At 42.4% G+C, this 18,714-nt stretch overlaps 1 protein-coding gene across 1 annotated transcript in view; it reads right to left on the minus strand.

Moving 5' to 3' along the window:
• Window positions 1-1,397: 1,397 nt before the first annotated feature.
• The window catches only part of LGI1 (leucine rich glioma inactivated 1), a 45,516-nt gene continuing 28,199 nt past the window's right edge, over window positions 1,398-18,714 (minus strand). Inside the window, exons 5-8 of the mRNA XM_012766123.3 lie at window positions 11,827-11,898; window positions 9,103-9,272; window positions 8,658-8,822; window positions 1,398-5,770 (exon numbers count right to left, since the gene is read on the minus strand). Coding sequence (XP_012621577.2) covers window positions 4,935-5,770; window positions 8,658-8,822; window positions 9,103-9,272; window positions 11,827-11,898 — 1,243 coding nt within the window. The 3' untranslated portion in view covers window positions 1,398-4,934. The remainder of the gene's footprint in view (window positions 5,771-8,657; window positions 8,823-9,102; window positions 9,273-11,826; window positions 11,899-18,714) is intronic.

Below are 18,714 nucleotides of genomic sequence, written 5' to 3' on the forward strand. Positions count from 1 at the left end.
GCATGGAAGAATCACATGTGCCTAAGACACAGTCTGACCCTCAGGGTTGTGTAGTTGGTGGGAGAGATGGGCAGAATGAATTATGAGCCTCTCTCATGGGAAAAGCAATGGGCTGAGAAAGCCAGAGAAAGGAGAAATCACATCTAACTGGTTGGAGGAGAGAAGCAAAGATTTCAAAAGGTAGAAAAGTGGGGAAAGGGCATTGTAGGTGGTCGGTGCAGCCTGGGCACAGAAGCATGTAAGAGCTTAGATGCACAGGGATTGGCAGATTGTGGGGGTCACTGGAGTGTGGGTGAAGGGGAGATGCTGGAGTGGAGGGAGAAGGTGGGCCCAGTCTTAAACTCTACCTTCGGGACTTTCCAGGGCCGTTTTAGGACTTCCAAAAATGTGGCATCTCTGGAGGCCCTGACATCCTTGGTATGTTAAAATGCCTTTACACCCCACATTGTAATTGACATATAAGGGCTGGGTTGAGCTGAGCTGTAATTTGTTCTGTGCACCTAGAGATATGGTCCTAGGACCAAAGCCAGTCCAGGAAGGGTTTGGGATAAGTACAGACCTTGCAACATTGCCATGACAACCAAGCATATGATCATTTTTCTAGTAATTTCTTTTTATTTTAATTTCTAAAAGTATTGGTTCACAACACAATTGGAAATACATTGGAGATTTTAAAATTTTTTCATGGTCCAAACAATTTTAGTACACTGGAATTTATTTTTTAATTGAGAAGCACTGGTCTGATTGAGACAATATTACTTTCTGAAGAAATTTGAGATGGGAAATGACAGAGGAAAGAGTCAGTGAACTTGAAGATAGATCAATAGAAATTATAAGTCTGAACTGGAGACAGAAAAAAGATTGAAATATCTAGTATTTCCCATCATATCTACATTATGGTAAATTGTGCCTAAGCATTCTGAGTTAGTTGTTTAGATAATTTTGTGGCAAGCACAGAAATCCATCCAATCTAACCTAAAGCAAAACAAAATGTGTGTGGGAGGGGGGATGGGGGATGGGGTGGGGGGCTGGAAGGGTAGGGGGGTAGGGGGGTTGTTATTAGAAGTTTACAGAAGTACCTCAAGGGATTCAAGGGCAGGGAGCTGCATCCAATAAAGGCCTGGTCCCCTTGCTCTGTCTTGGGACATCTGAGAGTGACTCCCTGCCTCTGAGCTCCCTGCAGGGTTACCTGAGGCTTTGATTAGAATTTCATCATAGCTGGCTTTTCCCTCTGCCCAGACTTGCTTCCTTCTCCTCTTTCTCAGGTGTTGACCTCAAGAGTGCTCCTTAGTAAATGTTTGTGCATTAACTTCTCAGAGTCCCGTTCCCAGGTAGCCTGACATGGACCACCACACCTCTCCTTCCCCCTCCCCCTCCCCTCCCTCCCTCCTGTCTCTCGCATGGGCCATCATGGCTGCCCCCATATGGTGTCTTCATCTCCTCTGCTGCCATCACTGTGCCGTATGCCATTGGCATCCCACCCAGACACCCTTTACTAGGCTGGTGCCCTTGTCTTGCAGCTGCTGTGGGTGTCGGTTAATAACAGCTCCCGTGTGTGCCCGCCTCTGAGGATTGTTCTTAGCCAACTGGAATGTTCTCTCCTGGAGAGGCCTGACAGGTTATGCCCTGCACTCTTTGGCCAATGACTGTAAGATGAAGGGGCACAAAAGTCCATCCTCTTTGCCTCAAGGCCGGACATCCTCTGTGGTACAATTCATACTCCAGAGTTCCCCCATGGGATCAGGCTCAGGCTAGACTTTTCCCAACTTTGCGTAGCATCTTCCTTGCCCTACACAGTCTTTCTCACTCCCTTACAGGTGTTTCCCTCCCTCAATAAAGCCCTCTGCCTCCAGGGAACATTATTTAAGATCATGGTGCCTGTGGCTAGTTGGCCCAGCCTCTGCTGTCCTAATTCCAAATATCCAGGAGGGGGGACTGGCTTGGCTCAGGTGGAGTCCAACCCAGCTTCCAGGATGAACGCCTGGAGTTCATTCCAGGTGAGCAGGGGAGTTCAATCCAGGTGCAATCTTCTGTGGCTGGACAGGGGACAGAGTTAAACAGTATAGAGCAGAAGAGGGGACAACTCTCAGGAAAGGCTAGTCAATTCCTGCAACAGTGGCCCTACCACGTGTCCTCCTCCTCAGTCTTTCTTGAATTTATTTTCTTACTCTGCCTCCTCATTCCTCATCTCTCTCCCCATCTACAGCCCAGGTTCGAATCGGAGAGTGAGTTTTTGAGAGTGGCCCCACGTGATGGAGAGAGGAATGGGCTGAGTATCAGGAAGCCTGGAAGATGGTCCTGACTCAGCCGCTCACTTCACCCTCTGGGTCTCAGGCTCTAAGGTAAATCATGGAGTCGATTTACTAACTTCAATAGTCAATGCTTCTCTGCAAACAAAGAGGGTAGAATCCAGGTCTTTAATCTCTGCACTCCTGAGCTGAGCACAATACCTGGCACAGAGTAAGGACACTCATAAAATATTAAAAAAAAAAAAAAAAAGAGGAGCTATTCTTTAAAAATGAAATGACAGTGAATTACATTAAGACTATAAGGTACAGCCTGACCCCAAAGTGTGCAATATTCTGAGCGCAGAGCCTGTTGGTGACAGCTGTCACTTTGTTAAGTGCTCATTTGTGCCAGTTCTGTGTTAAGTACTTCAGTGGTGTTGTGTAACAAATCATCCCAAAACTTAGCCATTTAAAATAATGCAAGCCATTTTATTTTGCTTATAGGATCTATGTCAGGAATCTAGACAGGACCCCAACGGGCTGGCTTTTTTCTGCTCCACAATGTCTGGGGCCTCAGATGGCAGGATCTGATGCATGGTAGTTGCTTGACAGCCGGGGCTGGAGTCACCTGGAGGCATCTTCACTCACAGACCAGTGGTAAAGGATGGCTGTTGGCTGGGACTGTTACCAAAGCACCCACAAATAGTTTCTCCGTGGGCTTCATCATAGAATGATGGCCTTAGGCTGATAGGATGATAGGACTTTTTATGTGACTGCCCAGGGCTCCAAAAGCAAGTACCCACATTTACAAGGCAGAAGAGAAGTTTCATCATTTTTATGATCTAGCCTCACAAGTCAACTGTATTATTTCCATCACATTCCATTCCATCCTATTACAAGCAAGTCAAAAACCCATCCATACCTAAGAATAGATGAATTATGCCCCACTTCTTGCTAGGGTGGGGGCAAGTTTCTTACAGAACATGCAGGATGGGAGATAGTGTTGTGGCCATATTTGGAAAATACAATCAGGTACTATCTCATTTAATCCTTCCATTATTCTTGGAAGTGGGTATTATTGTCCCTCTTTACAGATGAAGAAACTGAGGCTCAGAGGGGTTAAGTAACTTGCCTCTGGACAAAGGCAGCAAGTACATAGCCCAGCTGGACTTAAACCAATCTGTACGAAGCAGGTGTTCTCCAACAGCCCGTGATGCTGAAAAAGAGTGTGGGGAGCCACCAGCAGGAGCAAGCTCTGGTCCCTTCTGTGAAGGTAGCACACAGCACCAGCACCAGTGTGTGCCAGGAATATTTTCTCTGCCATGATCCTCTTTTGAAATAGCACCTTCCCTTTAAGTTCAAACAAGGACATCTTTCAGGAAGACAGCTTTGATACTCCCATGATACTTACAATCTGTAATATTTAGATGGTACATGGCACTCATGGCTTGCTCTGTAGGTTTCTGTGTTCTAAACCCCCAGTTGGTCTTCTAAGGCCCCAGAAGGGAGGGCAAGGGCCACGCTACTCTTCCTGAAATCTCCCACTCTCTGCCCCCACCCCTGGCGGCAACAATACACCATCCTTAGTAGATACCCAATAAATATTGACTGATAGGTCAAAAGGCCTCAGAAAGTTTATTGTTACATTATGACAGGAGGACATGTCCTTCTTCAAAAGCACTTTTTGAGAGCCTACTATATCACAGGCATTGTGCTGGGGGCTAACGACCCATGTGATCCAGGAACAAGGTTATAGAAAGTCAAATATAAGCCTTTTGGACACTCTGCAGCACGTAAATAACATCACAATTGGTATCTAGAAGCGAAGAATCCTTGATCAGATGAAGAGGCCTTCATAACAGGTCCATCTGGGGCAAGTGCTATAAGGTTACAATCTCTATCAGCTGTCAGATGAGTCTAGAGTCAGATATTTAGAAAGCCCCTGAATAGGATTTTTAAAATCCTAAATCGTGATTTTAGTTTCTCCTATAAGTTATCTGAGTAATGTTTTTAGTGGAGGCTCTCAGACAGGAAAGGATGAGTCTTATTGTTCTTTATTTCAAATTAGTTTTCTTGTAATAGGCAAATTTCTCTACCCTTCTTTGAATTTGTCACCATTTCACCTAAAAATGTCCCTAAAAGCCATGACCTCTGGAAACACCTTTGAATGTTCAAAATCAGCTGACACAACCACATTGTTCATAAATTATGGGTAATCAATATCAGTGTTTTAGCTTCTCTCATTATTCATACCATAAATACTTGACCCACGTATAATCCTATTATATAAAACTATTTCCTCTATATGCCATCAAGAATAAAACACCTCCTGTAAATAATTACCTTTGGGATATGAAAGAAAATGTAAACATTTTATTTGGCAGTTGTTTCTGAACACATGAATAAATAAATGGAAAAGTACATATTAATATTTCTTTTTGGAGTAACAGATACCATTAAACGCTTATTTACACATCTTCACTGCAAAGAACAGTTACACAATTGAATTTTGTCTTATAAAAGGTAACTTCCCACACCACTGGACTGGACAGTTAAGGATGAGATACTGGTAGTGCTTGGTTCTAGCAGTCTCAATGTTTGAAAGGCATTCATTTGCAAGTGTGATAAGAAGAGTCATCATGCATTGAGTTCATCCGGGTCATGGACTGTAGAAAGTTTCTGATGGCAGCCACAGAATTTGGTGTCTCATGCGCTTAAGTCAACTATGACATGTTTGTAAATCTGTGTATTTCCCTTAAAACTGGAAGCAAAAAGGAAATTACGCTTATTAATGGACACATGCGTGAATGATCTCGGTGCCTGAACGTTTAATTCCTGAAATTTCACGAATTTGGCTTTCTCTGCATCCCAGTTATACACTTGCGTAAAGGAGTAATCACTCCCAAGAATTGCATATTGGTAATTATTTATCTGAAGAGGCTGGAACACCATGGATCCTCGGGATGGCATCCTCTGAATATCCTGGAACGAGGAGCCTCCCCATTTCATGACTTTGGAATCACCAATGAACCTCGTCAAGCAAATGTACACGTCACCTTTCACTGAGAAGTGCTTTACAGCGTACACATCCTCCATGTTAGGAATGTCAGTTTGGTTAGTGAATAATTGTGTTGCTTTGTTCCACTGATAAATTACAGGACGCTGGGAACTACTGGACAGGATTAAATGAGGTGTTCTGAGTGTCTGCGGCGTTCTGATGATTTCTAGATATTCCACATCGGTGTCCCTGTACCATGCATGTAAGGATTGATGGGAGTAGAATCCATTTCCGTTCCATTTGTAAATGGTGGTGAACCCGGCTTTTGAACTGTCAGCAACGACAAAATACCAGTTGTTTTCTATCTTGAATGTTTCAATGTCATTGGGTTTTCGGATTTTGAGAATTTCAATATCCTGGATTTTTATGAATTTATTTGCAAAACTGTCCCGCTTATAGATGTGAGAGCCACCAAACAGCTGGGCCACAATAACATAGAGCTGAGTTTCAATGACTATAGGCTTGCACACTACAGTGGATGTGCCTGGGAAGAGACAAATGAGAGATTAGTTGTGTGGCCAACCTCTTTTGGAGCATGTAAACATGCAGGCTGGGGCCATACAACTTCCACCCAAGACAGCTTGAAACAGGAGATTTCCTTGGTTGATTAGGTGAGGCCAATCTCCAAGGCTCAATGGCAGCAGTGTCCTGAAATTCTGTCTTTGCACCTGTTGGAGCCTTGTTACCAACAACTGAGTCATCATGTCACTTCCACCCCACTCCAGGTGTTCAGGACACACAGCCACAGTCTGAGTGTTCTCCTCTCACTTCTTGCAGAAAGAAAGCATTGTTTGCCCTGACACATCATGAGCCAATCATGGTAGTTCTAACGAGAACTACTATTACTGAGCACCTACTCTGTGCTTTGTCAATTCACCTCTTTCAATTTTCCCAACTCTCTTAAGAGAGAGATATTATTTTTTTTCCTTTTCCAGATGAATAAATCAAAGTTTAGAGAGGCCAAGTTCTGCTAACAGAAGGCAGAGTTGGGATTCAAACCCTGGTTTACCAGCATCTGTAGGCTTTAAAGCCATGCTGGGGAGAGATAAGCTGTTCCAGGGCTTCCAACTTCCCACAAGGTTCTAGAACCATCATACGAAGTCCAGAACCGTGATCTGGGCAGCCCACCACTCTACCTGTAAGTGTTTTGTTCTAATTGTGAACTGCTTTTTTCTCTAGAATAACTTGACTGAAGGAGAACTGCTTGCCACTCTTCTAGAGCTTTAGGTCATTGGTGGCAAGAGAAAAGAAGGAAGAGGAATCCTGGAGAAAATTGAAAGAGGGGTGCTGCCATGGGCAATGTTCCTGAAAGTTATTTGGGGAAAAGTCAGAAAATGATACAAGATCTGTCAGTGGCCTAGCTTGGTAACCTTTTGATAAGATTTTGACATTTATCAATAGACTCTGATCTCCTAGAGGGAGCTTGGCTCTGGGAAATCCAAAGACAGGCCAGGCAAATCCAGGGCCTCAGGCCTCTTCTAACTACCGCTCTAGGGGCTGTGAAGCAGAAAGTTCCACACTAACTCTTTCTATTAACTGGTTCCATCCATAGATACATTTTTTTTTTATTTGTGACTTCAGGACTAAACTGATTGTGTGACCTTGGAAAAAAATCACTTAACTTCTCTGGGGTTCAGTTTTCTGTACAATGAGGGTTTCTACTAGGTCAGGGATGGCCACTAGATTTCAATACATGCTCCAATGTTGATCGACTGACTGATTGTGACTACCTGGAAAACTGTGTTAAAAAGGATTCTGTGGCCATGTCTGCACTCTGCAAGAAAGAGTGCCATGATAGATTAGTGGCGTCTGTCTAGGACGAGGGAAGGGATAGTGCATAGTGACCTATCGTTGTCATCTTCTATGGTTTGAATGTTTGTGTCCCTTTAAAATTCATGTTGAAACTTAATCCCCAATGCAATAGTATTAAGAGGTGGGGCCTTTAGGAGGTGATTAGGCCATGAGGACTCCACACTCATGAAAGAGATTAATGCCCTTACAAAAGGGCTCAAGGGAGTCTGCTTGGCCCTTTTTTGCCTTTCTGCCATATGAGGACACAGAGAAGGGACCATCTTTGAAGCAGAGAGTAAGCCCTAACCAGATGCTAAATGTGCTGGCACCTTGGTCATGGGCTTCCCTCTACATTTCTATTGTTTATAAATTACCCAGTCTAAGATATTTTTTGTTATAGCAGCAGGAAGGGACCAAAACATCACCTTAGACAAGATGAATTCTGAGGTACCCTCTAAAAGCATGCAAATGTATGATTGATTTCTCTTCTAAGTGCTCTCTAAAGAGTCATTCAAAGAAATTGATTGCACACAGGTAAGGAGAACCTGGCTTAAACAGCACTCAACACTGCTGGAGTCCATTGGAAAACTTAGGGGGGCTTAGGGAGAAAGGGAAAGGAGGATTCTAAAAAAGGTCTCAGTTCAGGGTGAATCCCTTCATCTGAGCAACCTTAGTCTCAAGCAAGCCCCAGGCCTGTCTTGATCCTTTGAGCAATGGGGCTGATGGCCACCGGCATAATCTAATTATGACCTTCCAAGCCTTGTCTAAAGGGTAACATTTTATGGGTAGGTTTGAGTGCTCTTAGGAGCCGATTTAAAGTTTTCGAAGCTAAAGCTGATGTAAACATTTCAGAGGGAGCTCCATGTTCTAATTTATGACATTATTTTAAAAATTATTGAAGTGGGAAAGAAACTTAAAAGATCACCTAAGTTTTCATGGAAAGAGTTGAATTCCATGGCCAGATTAAGTGTGAAAAATACTGGGAAAAGTTTTCTCGCTTCAGGACTTCTCAGATCCTCTAATGTACATATTTTGAATCTCCAAGAGAGAGATATGGTTCACGGATTTATTGGGCCACAAAACCCTTTTTGTTACAAGCCATACATTAATATTTTGTAGAAGAAATGTTTGTGTAACAAAGTTTGAAACTTGTTGACCTAAAATAATCTCCTTCTTTTATAGCTAAGAAGAAGGGGGCCCAGTGAGGGTGAGTGGGTTGCCCAGCTAGCAGGTAGCAGAACCTGGATTAGAATTCATGATTCCTAGTCAAATACATTTTCTCTGAAGAAAACTAATCCAACTTTTATTGTGTATTTATTATTCTAGGTCCCATGCTAAATTTCTAGAATACACAATCACATTATCTTATTGATAATCCTGTGAATTAGTTATTATTCCCATTTTACAAGTGAGGAAATGAAGGCATAGAGAACAATCCCAACTCACTAAGTAAATGGTAGAGTTAGAATTCAAATAACTACAAGCCTGCTCAATGCATCCCCCCATACCACTCATTTTTCCCTGTTGCCTTGGCTGAGGCAGTTTAACTTCCCACTCAAATACTATTAGGCTTTTCATACCTGTAATGTTGTCATAATTCCGGAAAGTCTTTTCTACGTGGTCCCATTCAAGGAAAATGCATTTTCCAGTAAAAGGCTGAGCAATGACTACATACTCATCGTTCAGATAAGAGAAAGTGTCTATGGACAGAGATTGATAAGGCAGGTCTTGAGACTTTGCAAATTCTGCAAAAATAGGAAATGATGATAAGTAACTGTGAACTAATACCTCCTTCCTTGGCTAGATCTCAAATACCCATAAGAAATACATTTATTTTAGAGAAATAGTAAAATTGCCATTTTACTATTTCTTTCAAACACATGAAGTTTTAATGGTTAGTAATTTTTATAAAATTAAATTGCTCAGCTGGTTTTTAAGATATAAAAATATCTGTTCCCGCACATACACACAAAAATGTAGCCCTCACTTTAATTTTATGACGTGGAATGATTTTGAATATATTACCTGTAATGATACAATCAAAGTCCTTGGAAGAGAGACTATTGATTTTGCGCTTCTTGTATTCTGGGGGGCCTTCGCAGTAGATATCTTCGACAGTTGCGTTGGTGTGGCTGAGCCATTCCACCAGCCATTTTAGTTTACAGTCACAATTAAATGAATTCCCCCTCAGGTCCCTGAAAGACAAATTTCAGCTGCTTTTGTTGTACAACGGTTCTATGTACACAGGCATGACTTCTACATCAGCAATTAACATGTGCAGAATGACCTTACCTGGCTTTACATTGTATCCCATAATCTGCCTTGAACCTGACTGACCATTCATTCTGGGCTCAGGGAGTTACTAAACTGCACCCTTGAAGACCACCCCAGTCATGGAACCTCATAACTCACTCCCTCTTGGATTCCAAGGTGGCTCAGTCTAAAGCTGTGCTGTCAATAGAAATAGTATGTGAGCCATATATGTAAATTAAAATTTTCTATAGCCACATCTTAAAAAGTGAAAAGAAACAGATGTAATTAATTTTAACAATATATTTTATTCAACCCAATACATACAAAATATTATCATTTTGACCTGTCATCAACATAAGCATTATTAAGATATTTTACATTCTTTCTTACACCAAGTCTTTGATGTCCAGTGTGTATGTTATACTTATAATATATCTCAATTTAGATGCTAAATTTTTATCAGAAACATGGGATCTGAATTTAGATTTCATAAAACTTAGAGTTGAAAAAAAATAGATTCATACATCCCAGTTGTTCCAAACATACTTAAAAGTTTTCTAATAATTGAACTAAGAATCAGGTTTTAAATTTAATTTTTTAAAAATTAAGTAAAATTTAAAAGTCCATTTCTCTGTGGCACTAGGACCACATTTCAAGTGCTCAGTGACCACGAGTGTCTGGCAGCTACCATATTGGACAGCACAGATTTAAAGGATAGAAGGTAGTGATTATTGTAACATATTTAATTAAATTGAGTGAGCTATTTGCTTTTTTTTCTTCCTCACAACATAACTAATCCTGATCCTCTTCCATGCTCTACAAATTCGGTTTTAAAGGAAAATGACTTTGACACAGCAGAGTTAACACAGACATACAATCGCTCACGCCTGTAATAAATTATACAGCGTAGATAGTTTAAATTCCCACATATGACCCCAACTCACCAAGTTCTCTGTTTATTTGCATTGCTTCTGTTCAGGAATTCCATCTCCTTTCCTGGTCACACAGAATTCCTAAGATAGGTGCTGCCTTCTCTTCACATAGCACATAAATAACTTTTAAATGCCCAAACATTTAAAAATGTTTTTTAGGAGATACTTTCAAGAAAGCCGAGAAATCCACTAAAAGGCAAGTTGGCATGAATCCATGTACTTCTAAGATAATTCTTAATTTGGGCATATCAGAGCAGGCCCCAAAGGCCAAACACATCATGGGATTCCCTAGAGAGACTGGGCCAATTTCGGGGTTTCATTTTGTTTGCTAGTGTAGGGTACAGACTGACACAAGAACAGGGTAAAGTGCCCCAAGTAAGCGACATCCCAAGATGCCTTGTCGCATCATCTAATTTTCCAGACATTCTCAGAACTGACCTCATCTCCCAAGAGACTCTGACCCAGAATGATGAGTGGCAATTTCTTGGGCTACTGTAAACCAGAGCAGATAACTGCGGTCTGTCCAGGACTGTCTTGAAAGTGTCCTGATTTGGGCACTCTCTTGGAAATAAACCACCATTCAGGAATAGGGGCAATAGGCATGGAGGAGGGGCTGGGGGAATACTGCCAGGAACAAAGAAAGTTTTTCATTAGCTTACTGATTTGAAGTTAAATACTGGACTTAGGGGAAAATACTTGAGTCAGATTTTTTGTTATTGGAGAAAAGTTGTTTTGAATATATATCCTATAGCAAAGTGCCTGAATAATAATAATAAAAAACTTTTGTTTTCATATATCCTTTCATTTGTTCCTATATTCTATCGTATGACCTTTAAATACCTTTCTAATGTTCTGGAAGGCACTTAAGGAAGCTAAATTGCTTTTGAAAGGGTTAGGCATATATTACTTGCTTTGCTTACAGCAAAATATACAAATTCCTTACAAAGATCTTTCATTCTGAGGCTTAAAAGTCAAAGTTTGAAAGCTCTTTTGTTTGAAAAAGGGTCAAAAATAATTAAGTTCATTCCCTTCCTAGGGCTTAAGCCAAATTCCTGGGGATTAAGCCTAGAGTTGTTGTTCAGTTTAATGAGAAAGAAGGCAAACTTTCCCCCATCCCCCACTTCCTGCTCCATTTCTCTGTTGACTGACCAACCCAAGGGTGTAACCTTTCATCTTTTCTCTGTCAGTTTCCCAGACTCCTTTATGTTATTCCTTTGTAGCCCTACTTCCTGGACCTCGTGAGAAAAAGGGATCTTGAAATTTCTATCTGGGTCTCCTCTTCCCACCCCCTCAAAGTCCCTTATCATCACTCCCTGCCATATAGACACACATTTTATCAAAGGAATGCCTGGGTACTATACATTCAGAATTTCCAGTGGTAAAGACCATAAAAGATTCAAACATTAGTCCATGTAAATTTAAATTTTAGGCCAATTTAAAATTTAAATTTAAAAATTCCAACTTAATTTAAAAGCCAATTAAAAATTCTAGTCATCAATACCAGGCTTCCTTGTTAATGACTGCAAATTAATTAATTGTTCAGTGATTTCTTAGGTCCTCTTACACATTTGTTAAAGAATCCAGGCCTTTGAAAATATCTTTTGGGAGTGTCTGGAGATTGTTGTTTGCGAGGCTCCTGGAAAAAAAAGAAAGTGATACCAACTGTAGTGACAAATTAAATCAATGCATTTAATGGTAAAGCTTGGTCATGTGCCCCTCTTGTCATTTCTAGTCTACTAAATTATTTGCTGTGCTTTCTTTTTTTCTTCTGAGATACTCCTCAGATTCCTGCTATTGTATTTTCAGTTCTTGATCTGTTTGCATCAGCAGTCACTCAGTATTTGTGTAACACTTTATGTTGGTTAAAAAACAACTACAATAAAAAACCAGCAACAAAATGATGCCTGAGCATTGATCTTTCTATTTAGAACAGAAAGTGAGATTCACACTCTCAGACATTCTGTCTAGGGGATGTCCCCCACATGGTGAGTAAACCGGTGATGATGTCCTCTCCTCTCTTGCTCTTTCTCCCTTCTGAAACTGCCCTTTAGAAAATTAATAAAGGGCCACAAGGTGGGAACTGTGGTAGGGGAAATATATATATAACCAGCCACCGTTCCCTAGCTTGCTTTCCTATGCTCACTACTCAGGAGTCATATAGCTGATGGTCATGAAGATTCTTAGCTTTCTTTAATTGCTCCAATAGACAACATCACCCATGTGAAACCTAACGCTAGTTTTTGCGACATCTTCTAGTCCCTGCATTCTGGTGGAAAGGTTGATCCACTGAGATTAGTCGCCCAAACTGAGGAACTGACTCAACTGGTCTTGTGACCTCCACCCAAGAACTGACTCAGCAAAGAAGACAATTTCTACACCACTATGATTCCACCCCAACCAACACCACTATGGTTCCACCCAACCAACTAGCAGACCCGATTGCCTAGCCCTTTGCCCACCAAACTATCTTTAAAAACCCTTTCTCCCAAATTCTCAGGGAGACAGATTTGAGGACTTCTTCTGGTCTCCTCGAGTGGCATCTGCAATATTGAACACTTTCTCTGCTGTGACCCTGCTGTCTCAGTGTAGCGGCTTCCTCTTGGGCAGCGGGCAATGAGCCCGATCAGGCTCCTCCTCCTCACTTGCTGGGGGCAGCTAAACCTCCACCTCACAGTACCGATGGCTCTATCCCTTCACCAGCACATCCTTTCTTCTTTCCAAAGCCCTTGCCCCCATTTCCTGTGTTTTCCCTTTTAGCTTCATTCGTTCCACCTCAGGAAAAAGCTTTCTCACAAATCCATCTATCCTCTTTCATCATTTCCCTCTTCCCCCCTCTTCCAGTTCTTGCCCTGTTATCACAGGAGTTATCGTCTCTTTCCCTTTCTATTTGTTCTTCCACAAATCACTTAGAATGATTCTAATCAAGGTTAATGAGTAGGAAGTAGTCCTGACAGTGCCAAGGAAAGGGAAATGTGTGTATATTACAGAAGTGTAGACACAGTATGAGCTGATGCTATACCATCAGGGAAGAGCACCATGTACTGTAATTTTCTATATTTAACCAACACCAAATATCTACATGTCATACACTTTTCTTAGAAATGTTATTGTTTTCACAATAAAGATAGAAAACTAAAACTAAAACAAAAGAGCCCATACTGTTGGCCTCCAAAGCCCCTGAAAATTCTCTCAACTTCCTTTTAAAACATACCCACAAGTCTTCTGTCTTCTACCTCCACTAATTAAATATGAGATTTCTCAAGTGCAAACATTCGAGACTTTTATAACTTATTTTTAAGTTAGTTATGTTGTTTTTCTAAGTTTTTGAAATTACTACTAAATTGAAGAACTGTTTTCAATGAACCTTGGAAACCTAGGAATGTAAGAATGGGAACTGAATCAGAAAGGTCGGTTCTCGAAGACAGTCTATTGTGTGAGGGAGGGCATGGCTTTGGAGCCGTTCTGAGCTGGGTTTGAATCCTGACTCCACCATTTACTGGCTGTGAGACTGGTTATGTATCTCTTCCAAAACTCAGTTATTTCATTTTTAAGTGGAGCTAATAACACCTTATCTCCCAAGATTATTGGAAAAGGAAAATGAGATGACCGGGGCAGTGTCTGGCATGGAGACCACTCTCAGTAGAGTAGTTGGAATGGGGCTGGGAGGGAGGAGAAGGCTTCTGTGTGTACTTTGTCCAAGAAAACAACATTTAGAAAAGTGACCATACGAACACACGGCTATGGCTGTTCACATCTGTGGCATCAATAAAATGCCGCTAAAGAGGACAGTTCAAGGGAATGTCTCCATAATTCATCTTACTAACTGGGGTTTGAAAGAAGAGCTTGAAGCAGTCTGGAGTCACTCCCAAGTTGTGTGTCTCAATTTATTTGCTGGCACGACGTATGTTAAAGTTCTCACGCTAACGTTTCCTAAGTGGATGTCCCTCCTTCAGAAACTGGCACAACCTGCACTGGCTGCAGGGCACGGATTTGGGGGAGGCTGGGACACAGTGGGCAGGAAGTGATTAAACAGTGAAATCCTGAATCACTGCTGCCAACAGGGTTACACAGGAAGAGGCAACATGCTTGTGTTACCGTCCAATGGGCATTCTTTTAAACAGTGGGCAAATCGGTAAGTTCCACTTCCTGCCCACAGGAGTAGAGCTCTAGGCCTCATGTACCCAGGGCGCAGGCCAACTGCAAAAGCATATGGCGAAAGAGGCAGAGATAGAGACTCGGAGCTGCGGGGCTTCTGGAATAGCGGGTGGTGTTCTTGCATGATGCCATGGAGGACTTTTACTTTGCCAGAATTGGGAGATGGGGCTGAGAGAGGCAGGCTGGCCTGATGGGCTGCAGAATGAGGCATTTGGCCTCCTGAGGACTTCACGTGACAGAGAGGCTCGCGCTGTGGGAACCAGAGGGTGGGGGAGGCAGAGCAGCATGATGGGAGCCGAGGGGCAGAAATGTAGATGGATTTACTGCACCCCACGTCACCCCTTTGCTGCTCCACTGCCAAAAACTCAGTGAAGTACTGCCTCCCAATGCACTGCTTCTATAGGGGATTAGGATGACGCTTCATTCTTATGTTTGGGCGTGGGGCATGAGAAGGCTGCCTGGACTCAAAAGATAAGCAGAATCAAGAAGTAAGACTCAGAAATGAGAGTGAGGCTTCCAGATGCCCAGGGCCCAGGAGCTGGAGTTCAGACAGCTTCCCTAAGTCTATGGGAGGCCCCAGTGGCATCGGGGTACATTTGGATAAAAAGAAAGCAGACGGAGGGACTTGGGCAGAGCATAACTTAGCAAAGCAATGCTGACAGAGCCGGGGAGTTATTCTGCAAAAAATGTAACAGGGCCCTGACATACAAAGCAACCTTCGTGTGCAGGCTGACTGGTACAGGGTGAAGTATGCGCCAGACACATGCAAGGGGATCAGCAGACCCTGCAGAGGTAAGAAGAGAAATAGGAAATAGCCCTGCAGGGAAGGAATCATGTCTTAGCTGTGGCCACTTAAGGGTGTTAACCAGTTCCCAAGTGAAGAGAAATTGGAAATATTAGCAGTCCAGTGCACAAATGAGGAAATATATTTGATCTAGTATTGTCTATAGGAGCAAAGAATTAGAAATAACCTGCATGTCCATTGAGAAGGGATTGTGCAAATAAATGATGGTTCACACTTAACATACAATATTTTGTAGGAGATTTTTAAAATGAGGTCTCTATAATTTAACATGACGTGATGTCTACGTGTAGAGGGTAATCCTGCTGGAGGAAGGGGGATTGATGTCTACGGATGCATGAAAAAAGCTCTATAAAGAGATATGAAAACTGTTGGTGGAGGTTACATCTAGGCATAGGGTTACCAGAAACATCCACTTTTGCTGTATCAATATCTGGACTGTGAGAGCTTTTATCGTTATGCATGTATTATTATTTTATAACCAGGGGATACAAAGAATGAAGTTGACTTTTTAAAAGCATCCCATTGCTTAGCATTTGTGTATATCTCTAGTTCTGTCCAGTGAGGATTCAGTCATTCTAAATGAATCACGGGGCTGCAGTCATCAAGTTCCAAAGCTACAAGGCGCGAGCAGGAATAAGTGGCACTTGGGTGCCTGAATGGTCAGATCATGTAGTGTCATTCATGAAACCTCCTGTGGCATGGAGCTGCCTTGTTTCCTACAAAATTCCCACATGGTTTCGGGCCCTCACCTTCTGGGAAGGTTGGGGACTACAGTCAGCCCAGGTTTGGAGCCACTGCTACGGGTTCTTTGTGCTAGTGGGAAGCCAGCTGCAAGGAGGGCCTGGAACCTCTAAAAACCATCATGGGCATCCAAGGGCTTAAGGGAGATTGTCTGCAGAGGAGAGCTGCTGATGGCACTGGGGCCAGGGTCAACAGGAAGAAAAAGGGACAAGTCCCGTGATGCTCCCTGAAGCCTACTCAGCATTTAGTCATTATACAAAAAGGGTGACTAGAATGAGATCTCGTGCCTATTGGGGTGTTTAAACAGCTAGAGATATAGAGACAGCACTTTATGGGTTAAGGTTGGGGTTAGGTTATTTTAGGGTTGATGTCAGGATTATCTGATTCTTCAAATTCCACCTATGCACTGAGTTTTGCCACCAGAAGGCAAAATATTTGGTTTAAATTTTCTCAGTTTCCTCCTTCCCTCCACTCACCTCCCAGCTTCACAAGGTAGCATGATTTAATATTATTATTCCCTTGTCCTCAATAGAACCTCTGGTTGATATATGTGCTGTATCTTTTGTAAAAATGGTAATGGTTTAGGTGCCAACTTCATCTCAAGTAGACCTGGGATTAAATGTGAATTTTGTAACTCTCAGGAGTGTGCCCTTAGCCAATTTAATTTAACCTTTCTAGGTTTCTGTTGTGACACCTGCAAAACTGAAAAAAGAATACAGATTTCATTTATTGTGAGAATTAACACACGTAGCCACTAACATTTGTATACACGCTCCTTTGCAATGGATTCTAGGAAAAACTCCGTATCTACAGGTGAATTTTTAAGCCTTTTGTGTGTCAAGACACACAAAACTGGCTGGGTGTGATGGCTTGCGCTTGCAATCCCAGCACTTTGGGAAGCCAACGTGGGAGGATCTCTTGAGCCAGGGAGTTCAAGACCAGCCTGAGTGACATAGTGAGATAGTATCTCTACAAAAAGTAGAAAAAATTAACTGGACATGGTGGGGTGCTCTTGTAGTCCTAATTACGTGGGAAGGTGAGGCAGGAGGATCATTTGAGCTCAGGAGTTCGAGGTTGCAGTGAGCTATGGTGACGCCACTGCACTCTAGCCTGGGCGACAGAGTAAGACTCTTCTTAAAAACAAAACCCACAAAACTAATGCTTTTCTTTGTTGTTGTTGTCAAAAACAGTGATATTAAATATCTAAGCACTTTAAAATGCTCAATTCAGGAACCTGAAATCATTTGTTCTTTCTGTCTCTCTTTGTAGAGAGAATTCTATGCCTTAGTATTCTTAAATGTCTCATCTTCTACTTTTACTAACACACACACACATATACACATTACATATACACACATATATACACATAAATGTGGTAATAATTACTTCTTCAAGAAAATTTGGAAAGTGTAAAAATTATTTTTTTTAAAAAAAGGAGAAAAATAATAATCTTGTCAGAGGCAACCAGTGTTAAAATTTTCTTCCAGTCATTCATACAGAATCCATTGGAAGCCAGTGGCTCTGGAGGGTCATGCTACAGCTCCTGGTCCCCAAGGCATCTGGTCCTTCTCTGTCATCCCGAGTGTGATGGCATGAGAGAGTGTGACCCTGAATTGGTGTGTGGGACCTCCTTCCTCTTCAAAGGTCTGTCAGCTGGGATAGATACTCTGCCAAGGACGAGGGTTAAACCAGAGATGGATTTTAATACTAAATACAAGAATTTCCAATTCTTAGGAATAGGAAGAAGAAAAATTAGGAGGATGAAGGAGAGTGAGACAAGGTGTCACAGGCAGGCACCAGAGTCATCAGGAAAAAGACTTTCTATGTGGTATGGGTCAAGAAGTACCAAGCCCACTCTCAGGCCCCCTGAACGTGGGCCGGGAAGGGGCTATGTGGGTTCAAGCCTTGGCTGTTTTCTCTTCTGTAAAGTAAATGATCACTTAGAATGATCGTCAAGTTCTACTCTTGCTCTTAAATCACATCTTTACAATTTTCACTGTCAAGGGCTTATAGTTTCATGTTTAATAATAATCAGAAAACATGAGGAGAGGTATTGCTTTAAGCCACCTAATGAAGAGTCAGCACTTTTGACAACGCAACAGGCTTTTCTAGGGCGTGGAGAGGGCACTGGAATATTCGATGGGGGTGGGGTGGAGCTGATGGGGAGAGGCGAAGACAAGGGCAGTGAGAGGTGTGAGGAAACATTTCATCAATACTGTTTCCAGGATGATTCTGCAGTGAGTACTGGAAGGATGGTTTTCTTTCCACTGCATCCCTAAGTGCCAGCTCGGTGCCTGGCACAAAGTAAGACCTCAATGGATACTTTAAAACGAAAGAATGAATTAATGAGACAGGCTGGAGTGGATGAGAGGAAGGGCCCAAATCTAGGCAAAGAAAAGAGCCGAAGATGCTGCTCTCGGGTCCCCTGTACCAGACACTGAGTTAGGGAGAAAGCACACAGCCCTGTGACTCACCACCGCCAGCCCCACCACGTGTTGTAGGCCTGGTCTCACCCGGGGCCCTCCCTCCCCTCTGCCTCACGGTGGTGGCAAAAGTCCCCAAGCAAGGGGAGGCTCTTTAAAAGGCGCCTTCAGCCAAGCACCACTCTCTAGGTCCTGGTTCAGAGTCTGCCTAAGAAATGTTCTTTAAAACACCCCAGATACCGCCCAACTGGACTCTAGTTGCCTTGAAACCAGCTAGTAGGGCAAGCATTCTCAAAGGCAGATAGCCCTTCCTGCTCAACAGGAATGA

The sequence above is a fragment of the Microcebus murinus genome, chromosome 14, assembly GCF_040939455.1.
Source record: "Microcebus murinus isolate Inina chromosome 14, M.murinus_Inina_mat1.0, whole genome shotgun sequence".
Classification (NCBI taxonomy): domain Eukaryota; kingdom Metazoa; phylum Chordata; class Mammalia; order Primates; family Cheirogaleidae; genus Microcebus; species Microcebus murinus.